The 16,422-nt window shown below is 48.5% G+C and overlaps 1 protein-coding gene across 4 annotated transcripts in view; it reads left to right on the forward strand.

Moving 5' to 3' along the window:
• LOC141111423 (2,7-anhydro-N-acetylneuraminate hydratase-like) overlaps positions 1 to 16,422 on the forward strand; it is a 162,379-nt gene that overhangs the window by 69,024 nt on the left and 76,933 nt on the right. For all 4 annotated transcript variants that reach the window (XM_073603719.1, XM_073603716.1, XM_073603717.1 and 1 more), the window contains 4 exons: positions 5,866 to 5,922; positions 8,068 to 8,198; positions 9,357 to 9,411; positions 11,372 to 11,455. In XM_073603719.1, the coding sequence (XP_073459820.1) occupies positions 5,866 to 5,922; positions 8,068 to 8,198; positions 9,357 to 9,411; positions 11,372 to 11,455 (327 nt within the window). The remainder of the gene's footprint in view (positions 1 to 5,865; positions 5,923 to 8,067; positions 8,199 to 9,356; positions 9,412 to 11,371; positions 11,456 to 16,422) is intronic.

Consider the following 16,422-nt stretch of genomic DNA (forward strand, 5'->3'; position numbering starts at 1 on the left):
TCCTCCCACTGACACCAATGATGGGACACTATTCCTCCCACTGATACCAATGATGGGGCACTATTCCTCCCACTGACACCAATGATGGGACACTATTCCTCCCACTGACACCAATGATGGGACACTATTCCTCCCACTGATACCAATGATGGGACACTATTCCTCCCACTGACACCAATGATGGGACACTATTCCTCCCACTGACACCAATGATGGGACACTATTTCTCCCACTGATACCAATGATGGGGCACTATTCCTCCCACTGATACCAATGATGGGACACTATTTCTCCCACTGACACCAATGATGGGACACTATTCCCCCACTGATACCAATGATGGGGCACTATACCTCCCACTGATACCAATGATGGGACACTATTCCACCCACTGACACCAATGATGGGGCACTATACCTCCCACTGATACCAATGATGGGACACTATTCCACCCACTGACACCAATGATGGGGCACTATTCCTCCCACTGATACCAATGATGGGACACTATTCCTCCCACTGACACCAATGATGGGGCACTATTCCTCCCACTGACACCAATGATGGGACACTATTCCTCCCACTGACACCAATGATGGGACACTATTCCTCCCACTGACACCAATGATGGGATAATATTCCTCCCACTGACACCAATGATGGGACACTATTCCTCCCACTGACACCAATGATGAGGTATTGTTTACTCCCATTGATACCAGGGCTTTTTCTACTTACACTGGGTACAGTTCGGCCCCTCAAAGACTAAAGGACAGTAAACTTGCCCTTTGTTTAGAAAGTTTGGAGACCCCTTATCTACATAGATGTACTGAGAGAGGGGGGCTCTGGGAATTTTCATGGAAACGATTGGAAGTGATTAATTACTTGGGCACATGAGCGTTAGAACTGGACCATGGAGCAATGGAAGAAGGTGGCCTGGTCTGATGAATTCAAGAATGTTTTGGGGAACACAATTAGTTTGAGTTGTTAACTTGGCCTCTAAATTCTCCATCTCTCAATCCAATCAAGCATCTGTTGGATGTACTAGAAAAACAAGTCCAATCCTTGGGGGCCACACCTCCCAACTTATAGGACTTGAAGGATCTGCTAGTGGCAGCTTGGTGCCAGATACCACAGCGTACCTTCTGAGGTCTAGTGAAGTCCATGCCTCAATGGGTCAGGGCTGATTTAGTTCAAAACTGGGACCTCCTCAATATTAGGTGGGTGGTCATAATGTTATGGCTGATCATATCACTTATAAGGAATCATCAGGATAGAAGAATGGTGGGCGGCATTGCCAAGGCAGTCAGAGGTGTCAGAAGACGCCGTTGACTTCTTGGCCTCACATGGCTTCGCCCATCTCCTGAGTTTGCACTGTGTGTGGTCAGGCAGTTCAAAGGCAGCAAATATCACCCTTCAGATGTCCTTTGACCTCCTGACACACCAGCTGAGGTGTCCGAGAATCTATAAATCTTCCAAATGTCGGCCATCAGAAGTAAGATAAAGCCGAGTATCAGAACTCTGCAGACCCTCTATGGTGGTTCTCTGGTATTGTAGCCGGTGGTCCTTGTCCTGTAGATGGACCTCTTCATGGAAGGAGATCTTCCCGTTGATGATCTCTGTACTTTGTTATATTCTCTGTTAATGAATAGCTCTCCCTGAGAACGAAGGTGACTTTTCCCACCATTGAAGTCGGTTAATGATCAGTTCTCCTCATTATTGAGAGTCATTTAAAAGATGAATAGAAGTTCCCGCTCCAATAAAGAATCGAAATCCTTCACCAGATTAACCGGAAGGGTGAACTTTGCTTCTTTTGGGTCTTATTATTGTGTGCATCCACGGCCCACAGAAAATCCTTTACATTCTCACCAAAGGCGCCCTCCACGGCCCACTGAAAATCCTTCACATTCTCACCAATGGCGCCCTCCACGGCCCACTGAAAATCCTTCACATTCTCACCAATGGCGCCCTCCACGGCCCACTGAAAATCCTTCACATTCTCACCAATGGCGCCCTCCACTGCCCACTGAAAATCCTTCACATTCTCACCAATGGCGCCCTCCACTGCCCACTGAAAATCCTTCACATTCTCACCAATGGCGCCCTCCACGGCCCACTGAAAATCCTTCACATTCTCACCAATGGCGCCCTCCACGGCCCACTGAAAATCCTTCACATTCTCACCAATGGCGCCCTCCACGGCCCACTGAAAATCCTTCACATTCTCACCAATGGCGCCCTCCACTGCCCACTGAAAATCCTTCACATTCTCACCAATGGCGCCCTCCACTGCCCACTGAAAATCCTTCACATTCTCACCAATGGCGCCCTCCATGGCCCACTGAAAATCCTTCACATTCTCACCAATGGCGCCCTCCACGGCCCACTGAAAATCCTTCACATTCTCACCAATGGCGCCCTCCACGGCCCACTGAAAATCCTTCACATTCTGAACAATGGCGCCCTCCACGGCCCACTGAAAATCCTTCACATTCTCACCAATGGCGCCCTCCACTGCCCACTGAAAATCCTTCACATTCTCACCAATGGCGCCCTCCATGGCCCACTGAAAATCCTTCACATTCTCACCAATGGCGCCCTCCACGGCCCACTGAAAATCCTTCACATTCTCACCAATGGCGCCCTCCACTGCCCACTGAAAATCATTCACATTCTCACCAATGGCGCCCTCCACTGCCCACTGAAAATCATTCACATTCTCACCAATGGCGCCCTCCACTGCCCACTGAAAATCCTTCACATTCTGACCAATGGCGCCCTCCACGGCCCACTGAAAATCCTTCACATTCTCACCAATGGTGCCCTCCACAGCCCACTGAAAACCCTTCACATTCTCACCAATGGCGCCCTCCACTGCCCACTGAAAATCCTTCACATTCTCACCAATGGCACCCTCCACTGCCCACTGAAAATCCTTCACATTCTCACCAATGGTGCCCTCCACAGCCCACTGAAAACCCTTCACATTCTCACCAATGGCGCCCTCCACTGCCCACTGAAAATCCTTCACATTCTCACCAATGGCACCCTCCACTGCCCACTGAAAATCCTTCACATTCTCACCAATGGTGCCCTCCACAGCCCACTGAAAACCCTTCACATTCTCACCAATGGCGCCCTCCACGGCCCACTGAAAATCCTTCACATTCTCACCAATGGCGCCCTCCACTGCCCACTGAAAATCCTTCACATTCTCACCAATGGCGCCCTCCACGGCCCACTGAAAATCCTTCACATTCTCACCAATGGCGCCCTCCACGGCCCACTGAAAATCCTTCACATTCTCACCAATGGCGCCCTCCATGCCCTAAAAATATTCAGTAAAGCCAAAACTGTTGGTGCGTTGACTACCATGGGATATGACCGACATCTTCTCAATGGATTGACAATGTAGCTCACAAATAGAAAGAGATCAGCAACCAATAAAAAGTGTCCAGTACACCAGAGATGCTGACGCCTTTCTGTACGCGTTGCTATGACTAAGGCCCATAAGGGCAAAAACGCATCTCTTGTGTCCTGGATCCCTTTGTATTGTGATAAAGAAGCTCTTATCTGCTTGCTGACCTCTTTCTATTTAGATGTCTCTCCGGCTCATATAGGAAGTGCCCATATCTCATATTGAGGGTCCCTACACTTTGATATTATGGACTTCACAGGTCACAGCTGTAGATGGAGATCAGCCATTAGAAAGGTCTTCAGTCTGTCTCCTGATGAGGACAGGAATAGAAGAATACAGTACAACCTCGGATTGAGAGTAACTTGGTTTGAGAGACTTTTGCAAGACAAGCAAATTTTTTAAATAAATGTTGACTTGATATACAAGCGATGTCTTGATCTACAAGCAATGTTTTGATATACAAGTAGCGTCACATCACAACTGAGTATAAAAGAGAAGAGAGGGCGTCTCTAAGTGTAGCAATATGGTTACATTTAATGAAGGTCCAACATTTAGCAACTCACATAGTTGATGGTTTAACAGACACATCTAAGTATGCAGGCATCTGGGGTAAAGCTGTCCACGTAGACCATCCCCCGCACCGCCATCATCCCTTCCACGCTGAGCTCCACGATCGGTTCAAGTCTTGCTTTCAGATCACTCTACTGCAGGGTAGTCTTCCCGATCACGATCGCAAACTGACCTGCGGTAAAGAGCCGGCGGTGCGGGGGATGGTCTATGTGGACAGCTTTACCCCGGATGTCTGCATACTTAGATGTGCCTCTTTTAACCATCAATCATGTGAGTTGCTAAATGTTGGACCTTCATTAAATGTAAACATATTGCTACACTTAGAGGCGCCTCTCTTCTTTTTTATACTCTGGAGCTCCTGCTGGATTTTCCTTCTGATCCCCTTGTGGAGGTTTCCATTTGTAGACGGACATTTTATGGTTACACAACCAATCACATCGCTATAATCTTTTTATATGGACTATAAACTGAAGGCCTTATGAATAAAAATCTAGTGCAAGTTCAAAAAGATTTTTTTCTTATCTGAGGAGAACTATAAGAAACGTTTCTGCAGGAAGTGCCGCCATGAGTTCCTCTGCTGGCCGCTCACTGGATTGATGATCAATTATTGGTCATGTGGTCAGTACTAAAGGGCGGGACTTCTGCTCAGGCATTCGGAGTCATTGGTTGGCTGTTCTGCCTGATTGTCCATCCCAAAACCCCATCAGGCAGAGACCATGTGACCACTGCCATCACCTGTGCTTGTGTGACCAGCCACCAGAGGGAGCTCAGGGGACGGTGTGCTTCTCTCTGTCTCCTGGACCACCTATGTGATCCTGGCTGAGAAGATGACCGGCCACCAGGGGGAGCTCAGGGGACGGTGTGCATGCTCAGGGGTGGTCTGCTCCTCTCTGTCTCCTGGAACACCTATGTGATCCTGGCTGAGAAGATGACCGGCCACCAGGGGGAGCTTAGGGGACAGTGTGCATGCTCAGGGGTGGTCTGCTCCTCTCTGTCTCCTGGAACACCTATGTGATCCTGGCTGAGAAGATGACCGGCCACCAGGGGGAGCTCAGGGGACGGTGTGCATGCTCAGGGGTGGTCTGCTCCTCTCTGTCTCCTGGAACACCTATGTGATCCTGGCTGAGAAGATGACCGGCCACCAGGGGGAGCTCAGGGGACAGTGTGAATGCTCGGGGATGGTCTGCTCCTCTCTGTCTCCTGGACCACCTCTGTAAGCCTGGCTGAGAAGATGACCGGCCACCAGGGGAAGCTCAGGGGACGGTGTGCATGCTCGGGGATGGTCTGCTCCTCTCTGTCTCCTGGACCACCTCTGTAAGCCTGGCTGAGAAGATGACCGGCCACCAGGGGGAGCTCAGGGGACAGTGTGCATGCTCGGGGATGGTCTGCTCCTCTCTGTCTCCTGGACCACCTATGTGATCCTGGCTGAGAAGATGACCGGCTACCAGGAGGAGCTCAGGGGATGGTGTGCATGCTCAGGGATGGTCTGCTCCTCTCTGTCTCCTGGAACACCTATGTGATCCTGGCTGAGAAGATGACCGGAGATCACCAAATTATCACTCACTACATAAATTCAGAACATACAAAGCCGTTCACTGATGGAAGATTGAACACAATAAATTGCAGATAATGACTAATCCAGTCCATGTGTTGGTTTTGTAGGGGATGGTAATGGAGGTCACATTATCCATCTAATGATTATGAATGGAATCTGTTATCAATGATGGTTCCTGGAGGACCGGTCCCCGCGGTCTTCCCAGTGAATTAAATGGATAATCCTTTGATCTGTCCTCGGGGGTTATAAATATAGGAAGTTCTGATTGCCGGAACATTCTCTGTAAAGCTCTCTTCTCATCTCATTGTGTCCTTGTCTTTAGGAACTGATCGATTCTGGAATTATTGGGGACATCGTCCACATCCAGCATATGGAGCCAGTAAGTATCCAATGAAGACTCTTCATACACGGGTCAAATATTGGACCATTTAGGTCTAAATAACTGAATATTGTCCAATGTGTGATCTGCTCCTTATATTCAAAGTCAGTGAAGATCCAGTCGGATACGGAATGGAGGGGTGGGTGATGGGCCTCACTGCGGCACATATAGGGCTTCCCTTCAACTGTCACTATTATCTACACTGGGGCAAAAAAGTATTTAGTCACCACCAATTGTACAAGTTCTCCCACTTAAAAAGATGAGAGAGGCCTGTAATTGTCATCATAGGTAGACCTCAACTATGAGAGACAAAATGTGGAAACAAATCCAATCACATTGTCTGATTTTTGAAAGAATTTATTTGTAAATTATGGTGGAAAATAAGTATTTGGTCTCCTACAAACAAGCGAGATTTCCGTCTCTCACAGACCTGTATCTTCTTCTATAAGAGGCTCCTCTGTCCTCCACTCATTACCTGTATTAATGGCACCTGTTTGAACTTGTTATCAGTATAAAAGACACCTGTCCACAACCTCAAACAGTCACACTCCAAACTCCACTATGGTGAAGACCAAAGAGCTGTCGAAGGACACCAGAAACAAAATTGTAGACGTGCACCAGGCTGGGAAGACTGAATCTGCAATAGGCAAGCAGCTTGGTGTGAAGAAATCTACTGTGGGAGCAATAATTAGAAAATGGAAGACATACAAGACCACTGATAATCTCCCTCAATCTGGGGCTCCACGCAAGATCTCACCCTGTGGGGTCAAAATGATCACAAGAACGGTGAGCAAAAATCCCAGAACCACACGGGGGGACCTAGTGAATGACCTGCAGGGAGCTGGGACCAACGTAACAAAGGCTACCATCAGTAACACACTATGCCGCCAGGGACTCAGATCCTGCAGTGTCAGACGTGTCCCCCTGCTTAAGCCAGTACATGTCCGGGCCCGTCTGAGGTTTGCTAGAGAGCATTTGGATGATCCAGAAGAGGATTGGGAGAATGTCATATGGTCAGATGAAACCAAAGTAGAACTGTTTGGTAGAAACACAACTCGTCGTGTTTGGAGGAGAGAGAATGCTGAGTTGCAACCAAAGATCACCATACCTACTGTGAAGCATGGGGGTGGCAACATTATGCTTTGGGGCCGTTTCTCTGCAAAGGGAAAAGGATGACTGATCCGTGTACATGAAAGAATGAATGGGGCCATGTATTGTGAGATTTTGAGTGCAAACCTCCTCCCATAAGCAAGGGCATTGAAGATGAAACGTGGCTGGGTCTTTCAGCATGACAATGATCCCAAACACACCGCCCGGGCAATGAAGGAGTGGCTTCATAAGAAGCATTTCAAGGTCCTGGAGTGGCCTAGCCAGTCTCCAGATCTCAACCCCATAGAAAACCTTTGGAGGGAGTTGAAAGTCCGTGTTGCCCAGCGACATCCCCAAAACATCACAGCTCTAGAGGAGATCTGCATGGAGGAATGGGCCAACATACCAGCAACAGTGTGTGACAACCTTGTGAAGACTTACAGAAAACGTCTGACCTCTATCATTGCCAACAAAGGATATATAACAAAGTATTGAGATGAACTTTTCATATTCACCAAATACTTATTTTCCACCATAATTTGCAAATAAATTCTTTCAAAAATCAGACAATGTGATTGGATTTGTTTCCACATTTTGTCTCTCATAGTTGAGGTCTACCTATGATGACAATTACAGACCTCTCTCATCTTTTTAAGTGGGAGAACTTGTACAATTGGTGGTGACTAAATACTTTTTTGCCCAACTGTATGCCCCCCCCCCACTGATCACACCTGCAGACATATTGATACATGAAATTGGGGTAGGTGACGTGCGGTTGAGGTAGGTGACGTGGGGTCGGGGTAGGTGACGTGCAGTCGGGGTAGGTGACGTGGGGTCGGGGTAGGTGACGTGCGGTCGTGGTAGGTGACGTGCGGTCGTGGTAGGTGACGTGCGGTCGGGGTAGGTGACGTGGGGTCGGGGTAGGTGACGTGGGGTCGGGGTAGGTGACGTGCGGTCGGGGGATGTGACGTGCGGTCGGGGTAGGTGATGTGCGGTCGTGGTATGTGATGTGTCATTCTGCATTCTATTAATAAAGTTTTTTTTCTTGCTGTGAAGGTGGGATTCTGGCACTTTGCACACTCCTATGTGCGGGGGAATTGGCGGAATGAGGCGGAGAGCACATTCTCTCTGCTGGCGAAGTCCTGCCATGACATCGACCTCATCAGCTATTGGATGGGAAAACAAAGGTACGATGATGTCATCTTTCCCCAAGTGGGCGGGGTCTGTAGATCTGCGACTTGCAGCCATCATTGCTGTGGATCGTCATTACTGGACACCCCTGGCAGAGTTCAGGACAGAGTCACCCCACACAGAGTTCAGGACAGAGTCACCCCACACAGAGTTCAGGACAGAGTCACCCCACACAGAGTTCAGGACAGAGTCACCCCACACAAAGTTCAGGACAGAGTCACCCCACACAGAGTTCAGGGCAGAGTCACCCCTGTGACATCTCCGGGGCGGGGTCACATATGTGACGGTTTTCCCCTCATCCAATCACATGAGAGGCTCTCTATGGGGGCGGATCACACATCAGTTCCGGTGAGTTTCTGGGTCAAATTCAGGTGAGAATTCAGGCAAACATTTGAATCGGATTCACACCTGAAGCGGTGAACAGGATCGCACCGGACCCCGTTGCTGAGAGCCGCGGCCTGAACCCCCTCCGCCCCCCGGAACTCCTCCTGTGTGCTCCTCATCCTCCAATCATCAGTAATAGAGAGGAGGGGGAAGGGAATCTACTGCTTATACACTTCCTGGTTTCTAGCCTAGGCCACAATGATGTCATCCATCCCAGGAGTCTTCATTGGAGGAGGGGCTTTCAGCACACCCTCCTGCCTACATGCCTGAGCTAAGGGCAGATGGATTCCAGGAAGTAAATGCTACCTGAATCATGGATGGATGGATGGGGGGGGGTTTGCTTTGAATAGCACTCTCGCCTAGCAGTAAGAAGGGTCGCTGGTTCGAATTCCGACCACGACGCTACCTGCCTGGAGTTTGCATGTTCTCCCTGTGTCTGCGTGGGTTTCCTCCGGGTACTCCGGTTTCCTCCCACACTCCAAAGACATGCTGGTAGGTTAATTGGATCCGGTCTAAATCGGCCCTGGTATGTATGAATGTGAGTTAGGGACCTTAGATTGTAAGCTCCTTGAGGGTATAGGGACTGATGTGAATGTATAATATATATATATGTAAAGCGCTGCGTAAATTGACGGCGCTATATAAGTACCTGAAATAAATAAATAAAATAAAATAAAATATTGGAAATTAATTCAATCGAGTTCTCGGTTGGCAGTTTAGCTCCTCCCTTGTCACACCAACACAGTAAATCCCTTCTCTCCCTCCTCCAGGTGTATCAAGGTGTCGTCCTTCGGATCGCTCTCCCACTTCACCAAAGAGAACAAAGTAAGTGCACCCCCTGCTATGTCCTCTGGGGGGATTTTATGAATATCACTATGGGGGGAGGGGCACTTTTCTGGGCAGACCGGTGTACCAGTCAGCGGGATCACAGACATCAATAAAAACCCCACAAACCTTCTAACACGTGATGGATGACCAGAGAAAACGTTTGGCTGGAGTTACACTTTAAAGATGAATGAATAGTGTGGAGAGGACAGCTGTGTGTCGGATGGAACGCCGTATACGTCACCTATGGGAGTTATCCTGGAAGTGTGCCGGAGGTCCCCCATTGTGCTGTCATTGGATAGCGCTCTGTCACTATCTGCCCGCAGCAACGCCGCCGTATTCCCCGCCTTTCCAGCATTCGGACCACCAATCAGATAAGAGAAAACTCCCTTCTGTCCCCAACCGACTCTCCTCATCACACAGCAAAGAACAGACGATACATTGTATACAGAAATGTCACAACGTTTATTATCCCGATGTTTACAGAGGATACATTGTATACAGAAATGTCACAACGTTTATTATCCCGATGTTTACAGAGGATACATTGTATACAGAAATGTCACAACGTTTATTATCCCGATGTTTACAGAGGATACATTGTATACAGAAATGTCACAACGTTTATTATCCCGATGTTTACAGAGGATACATTGTATACAGAATGTAATAATATTAGTGCAGAGGGTCGGTCCTCCAACTTATAAGGGGAAGGTGATCTGCCCATCAATGTAGAATATCACAAATAAGCCCCACAGAGTTCTGTATATCAGGAGATGTAAACCAAGGAGGGACCTTCAACTGTGGCCCCTGATATCACCAAAGGGCCACACATGATGCTCAGTACATGAAATACTACAAGAGATGATCAGAGACTGCAGACATAATACAGGAGATGATCAGAGACTGCAGACATAATACAGGAGATGATCAGAGACTGCAGACATAATACAGGAGATGATCAGAGACTGCAGACATAATACAGGAGATGATCAGAGACTGCAGACATAATACAGGAGATGATCAGAGACTGCAGACATAGTACAGGAGATGATCAGAGACTGCAGACATAGTACAGGAGATGATCAGAGACTGCAGACATAATACAGGAGATGATCAGACATAATACAGGAGATGATCAGAGACTGCAGACATAATACAGGAGATGATCAGAGACTGCAGACATAGTACAGGAGATGATCAGAGACTGCAGACATGGTACAGGAGATGATCAGAGACTGCAGACATAATACAGGAGATGATCAGAGACTGCAGACATAGTACAGGAGATGATCAGAGACTGCAGACATAGTACAGGAGATGATCAGAGACTGCAGACATCATACAGGAGATGATCAGAGACTGCAGACATAGTACAGGAGATGATCAGAGACTGCAGACATAGTACAGGAGATGATCAGAGACTGCAGACATAATACAGGAGACGATCAGAGACTGCAGACATAATACAGGAGATGATCAGAGACTGCAGACATAATACAGGAGATGATCAGAGACTGCAGACATAATACAGGAGATGATCAGAGACTGCAGACATAGTACAGGAGATGATCAGAGACTGCAGACATAATACAGGAGATGATCAGAGACTGCAGACAGGGGCCACACAATGTAGTAGAGATGGTCAGGTTGGGCCCCGGGGCCCTCAGGTCAGATATATGAGGGGTTGGTGGAAGGTTCTTCTGGATTGAACATACCTGTGTATGTGGGGGGAGGGGAATGTGGCTCCTGGTGATGGTTTATTAGAAATACTAATCAGAGATTGGTCGGGAAGTGATCAGTGATTGGTTGGACTCCGGGATGTGATTGATCCAGAAGCAGCAGATGAGGAGTCCTTCGCTCCATTGTGGGGTGAAGTCGATCGTTCTCTATGTAGGAAGTTATTGGTCACATTGTATACACAGCGAGATCTCTAACCCATTTCTATGACTTGTTGTAGCCCAGCGGGGCCGGCAGCCGCTGTCTGGACTGTGCGGTGGAGGAGGGGTGTCCATACTCAGCGCAGAAGATTTACCTCAACAAGGTGAGTTCTCATCGTCTTCACTGAGATATATGGAGGCGGCCAATGAGGACAGCTGAAAATGCTGCTTGCTTGGCTGCCATGCCGATACTAATGTTTAATATAAACAATTGTCTCTTATAATGAATTGTCCCTTTTATTGGTAATAATGAATAAAGCACCATTTAGGGCCCCATTCCCCTTTTAGGGCCCCTTTCACACTCTGATCCGGTCTGTCTATCCGTTTTATCAGGCGGAGCCGATCGGACCCTCCATTCACTCTTATGGAGCGGCGGATGTCACTGGTGACGTGTCCCCCGATATCCGATCCAATCCGCCAAATCCAGATGGTGGTCCCAATTTCCATCCGTCTGGCGGATCGGATAAAAATGGACAGGCGGTGAGTTTTCATTCGATCTCCCCATAGAGGACAGCGGGGCTCTGCACAGTGAGTGGAGACGGACCAATCATCCGCCTGTTCACCCCCCGAGCAACTGGAATCCATCAAACCCGTGTGAAAGGGGCCTAAACAAGGCGCACATGCCCACCAATCAGAAAAGCCGAGGCACAATCTCTAATGTATGTTACGACTTTAGTCAATCGATCACTCATAGGGAGGGGGAGGGGCAATCACAAGATTCCTCCCAGCTGTTTGTCTCTATCTACATTGCAGCAAGTAAAATGAGTGAATCACGGAGACATCGGGGGTCTCCACCACTAAACCCCCCCAATTCAAATACGCCTGAAAAATCGTTTTTTAAATTCTTTCTGGACTCAAAAGCTGTTCTATGCTACCGTGTATCACTCCGACATTCATCTGAGAGATACAGGAATACAGACTTATCAAACCCCTCCCACCAAATATAACCCCACCCACCAAATATAACCCCTCCCACCAAATATAACCCCTCCCACCAAGTATAACCCCGCCCACCAAATATAACCCCTCCCCACCAAATATAACCCCTCCCACCAAATATAACCCCACCCACCAAGTATAACCCCGCCCATCAAATATAACCCCTCCCACCAAATATAACCCCTCCCCACCAAATATAACCCCTCCCCACCAAATATAACCCCGCCCACCAAGTATAACCCCGCCCACCAAATATAACCCCTCCCCACCTAATATAACCCCTCCCCACCAAATATAACCCCTCCCACCAAATATAACCCCTCCCACCAAATATAACCCCACCCACCAAGTATAACCCCTCCCCACCTAATATAATCCCTCCCACCAAATATAACCCCTCCCCACCAAATATAACCCCGCCCACCAAATATAACCCCTCCCCACCAAATATAATCCCTCCCACCAAATATAACCCCCCACCAAATATAACCCCTTCCCACCAAATATAACCCCTCCCACCAAATATAACCCCTTCCCACCAAATATAACCCCTCCCACCAAATATAACCCCACCCACCAAGTATAACCCCTTCCCACCAAATATAACCCCTCCCCACCTAATATAATCCCTCCCACCAAATATAACCCCTCCCCACCAAATATAACCCCGCCCACCAAATATAACCCCCCACCAAATATAACCCCTTCCCACCAAATATAACCCCTCCCCACCAAATATAACCCCTCCCACCAAATATAACCCCTCCCCACCAAATATAACCCCTCCCCACCAAATATAACCCCTCCCACCAAATATAACACTCCCCACCAAGTATAACCCCTCCCCACCAAATATAACCCCTCCCACCAAATATAACACTCCCCACCAAATATAACCCCTCCCACCAAATATAACACTCCCCACCAAGTATAACCCCTCCCCACCAAATATAACCCCTCCCCACCAAATATAACCCCTCCCACCAAATATAACCCCTCCCCACCAAATATAACCCCTCCCACCAAATATAACCCCTCCCACCAAATATAACACTTCCCACCAAGTATAACCCCTCCCCACCAAATATAACCCCTCCCCACCAAATATAACCCCTCCCACCAAATATAACACTTCCCACCAAGTATAACCCCTCCCCACCAAATATAACCCCGCCCACCAAATATAACTCCTCCCCACCAAATATAACCCCTCCCACCAAATATAACCCCGCCCACAAAATATAACCCCTCCCCACCAAATATAACCCCTCCCCACCAAATATAACCCCTCCCACCAAATATAACACTCCCCACCAAGTATAACCCCTCCCCACCAAATATAACCCCTCCCACCAAATATAACACTCCCCACCAAGTATAACTCCTCCCCACCAAATATAACCCCTCCCACCAAGAACAACTCCTCACCACCAAATTTAACCCCTCCCACCAAATATATCCCCTCCCCACCAAATTTAACCCCACCCACCAAGTATAACCCCTCCCCACCAAATATAACCCTGGATCTGAGAATACACGGAGATGGGAGATCTGGGAATACACGGAGATGGAGATGGGAGATCCAGGAATACATGGAGATGGGAGATCCGGGAATACACGGAGATGGGAGATCCGGGAATACACGGAGATGGGAGATCCGGGAATACACGGAGATGGGAGATCCGGGAATACACGGAGATGGGAGATCCGGGAATACACGGAGATGGGAGATCCGGGAATACACGGAGATGGGAGATCCGGGAATACACGGAGATGGGAGATCCGGGAATACACGGAGATGGGAGATCCGGGAATACACGGAGATGGGAGATCCGGGAATACACGGAGATGGGAGATTTGGGAATACATGGAGATGGGAGATCCTGGAATACACGGAGATGGGAGATCCGGGAATACACGGAGATGGGAGATCTGGGAATACACAGAGATGGAGATGGGAGATCCGGGAATACACGGAGATGGGAGATCCGGGAATACACGGAGATGGGAGATCCGGGAATACACGGAGATGGGAGATCCGGGAATACACGGAGATGGGAGATCTGGGAGTACACGGAGATGGGAGATCTGGGAGTACACGGAGATGGGAGATCTGGGAGTACACGGAGATGGGAGATCTGGGAGTACACGGAGATGGGAGATCTGGGAGTACACGGAGATGGGAGATCTGGGAATACACGGAGATGGGAGATCTGGGAGTACACGGAGATGGGAGATCTGGGAGTACACGGAGATGGGAGATCTGGGAATACACGGAGATGGGAGATCTGGGAATACACGGAGATGGGAGATCCGGGAATACACGGAGATGGGAGATCCGGGAATACACGGAGATGGGAGATCCGGGAATACACGGAGATGGGAGATCTGGGAATACACGGAGATGGGAGATCCTGGAATACACGGAGATGGGAGATCTGGGAATACATGGAGATGGGAGATCTGGGAATACACGGAGATGGGAGATCCGGGAATACACGGAGATGGGAGATCCTGGAATACATGGAGATGGAAGATCTGGGAATACACGGAGATGGGAGATCCTGGAATACATGGAGATGGGAGATCCTGGAATACATGGAGATGGGAGATCTGGGAATACACGGAGATGGGAGATCTGGGAGTACACGGAGATGGGAGATCTGGGAGTACACGGAGATGGGAGATCTGGGAGTACACGGAGATGGGAGATCTGGGAATACACGGAGATGGGAGATCTGGGAGTACACGGAGATGGGAGATCCGGGAATACACGGAGATGGGAGATCTGGGAATACACGGAGATGGGAGATCTGGGAATACACGGAGATGGGAGATCCGGGAATACACGGAGATGGGAGATCTGGGAATACACGGAGATGGGAACACACTACATCTGGTATTCAGGAGCTCAGACCTTTACAATGGACACTGTTAAAGGGCCGGCTATTAATGGAATCTATTGTGCCGAGTCGGCTACTTAGAAGATTGCCATCTGTTCATTAGAGGCCGGGCAGCCTCCAGCAGAAGTGGAGGAGACAGAATGGGCTCAAGAAGTGCCATTGAATGGGAGAGAAAAGGAGGCCGCAGCCTGTGTGGCGGCACACAATAGACCCGTGCCGTCTGGCGGCAGCTAAACACAAAACACTCACAATGCATCTGCTCAGCAGACGGCCGGAGCGCCCCGCACCCCTTTCTTCTCTTCTCTTTGTAATCTGACATCTGCTCAGGATGTGCGACGGGAAATGTCTTCCCTACTTGTGCTGCAATCTATTTAATGGCTGTATGGGGCTAATGCTACAAACATCAAAGGTGGTCAAAGGTGCGTTCATAGCCTGACCAGCCTTCATTATAGTCTGACCACCAAGCAGCCTTCATTATAGTCTGACCACCAAGCGGCCCTCATTATAGTCTGACCACTGAGCAGCCTTCATTATAGTCTGACCATTGAGCAGCCTTCATTATAGTCTGACCAACGAGCTAAGGTATTGAATTTCTTCTTTTCCTCAGTCTTCACGAGTGAATCGGGGGGCTTCAGTAACCAAAACTGCAGTGTTTATCCTCAGGACACAACACAGGAAGCACCTCCATGGTTAACAGAGGACGGAATTAAAATTAGACTTGAGAAACTTAACATTAATAAATCACCGGGACCAGATGGCTTGCATCCGAGGGTACTTAGGGAACTCAGTCAGGTGATTGCCAGACCGTTGTTCCTAATTTTTACAGACAGTCTATTGACTGGAATGGTACCAGCTGATTGGAGAAAAGCCAATGTAGCACCAATATTTAAAAAGGGCCCAAAATACATCCCTGGGAATTACAGACCAGTTAGCCTAACATCAATAGTATGTAAACTCTTGGAGGGGATGATAAGGGACTATATACAAGATTTTAGTAATAAGAATGATATCATTAGCAGTAATCAGCATGGATTCATGAAGAATCGTTCTTGCCAAACCAATCTATTAACCTTCTATGAGGAGGTGAGTTGCCATCTAGATAAAGGAAGGCCCGTAGACGTGGTGTATCTGGATTTTGCAAAAGCATTTGACACAGTTCCCCATAAACGTTTACTGTACAAAATAAGGTGCGTTGGCATGGACCATAGGGTGAGTACATGGATTGAAAA

This window comes from Aquarana catesbeiana, linkage group LG10, assembly GCF_042186555.1.
Source record: "Aquarana catesbeiana isolate 2022-GZ linkage group LG10, ASM4218655v1, whole genome shotgun sequence".
Taxonomy (NCBI): domain Eukaryota; kingdom Metazoa; phylum Chordata; class Amphibia; order Anura; family Ranidae; genus Aquarana; species Aquarana catesbeiana.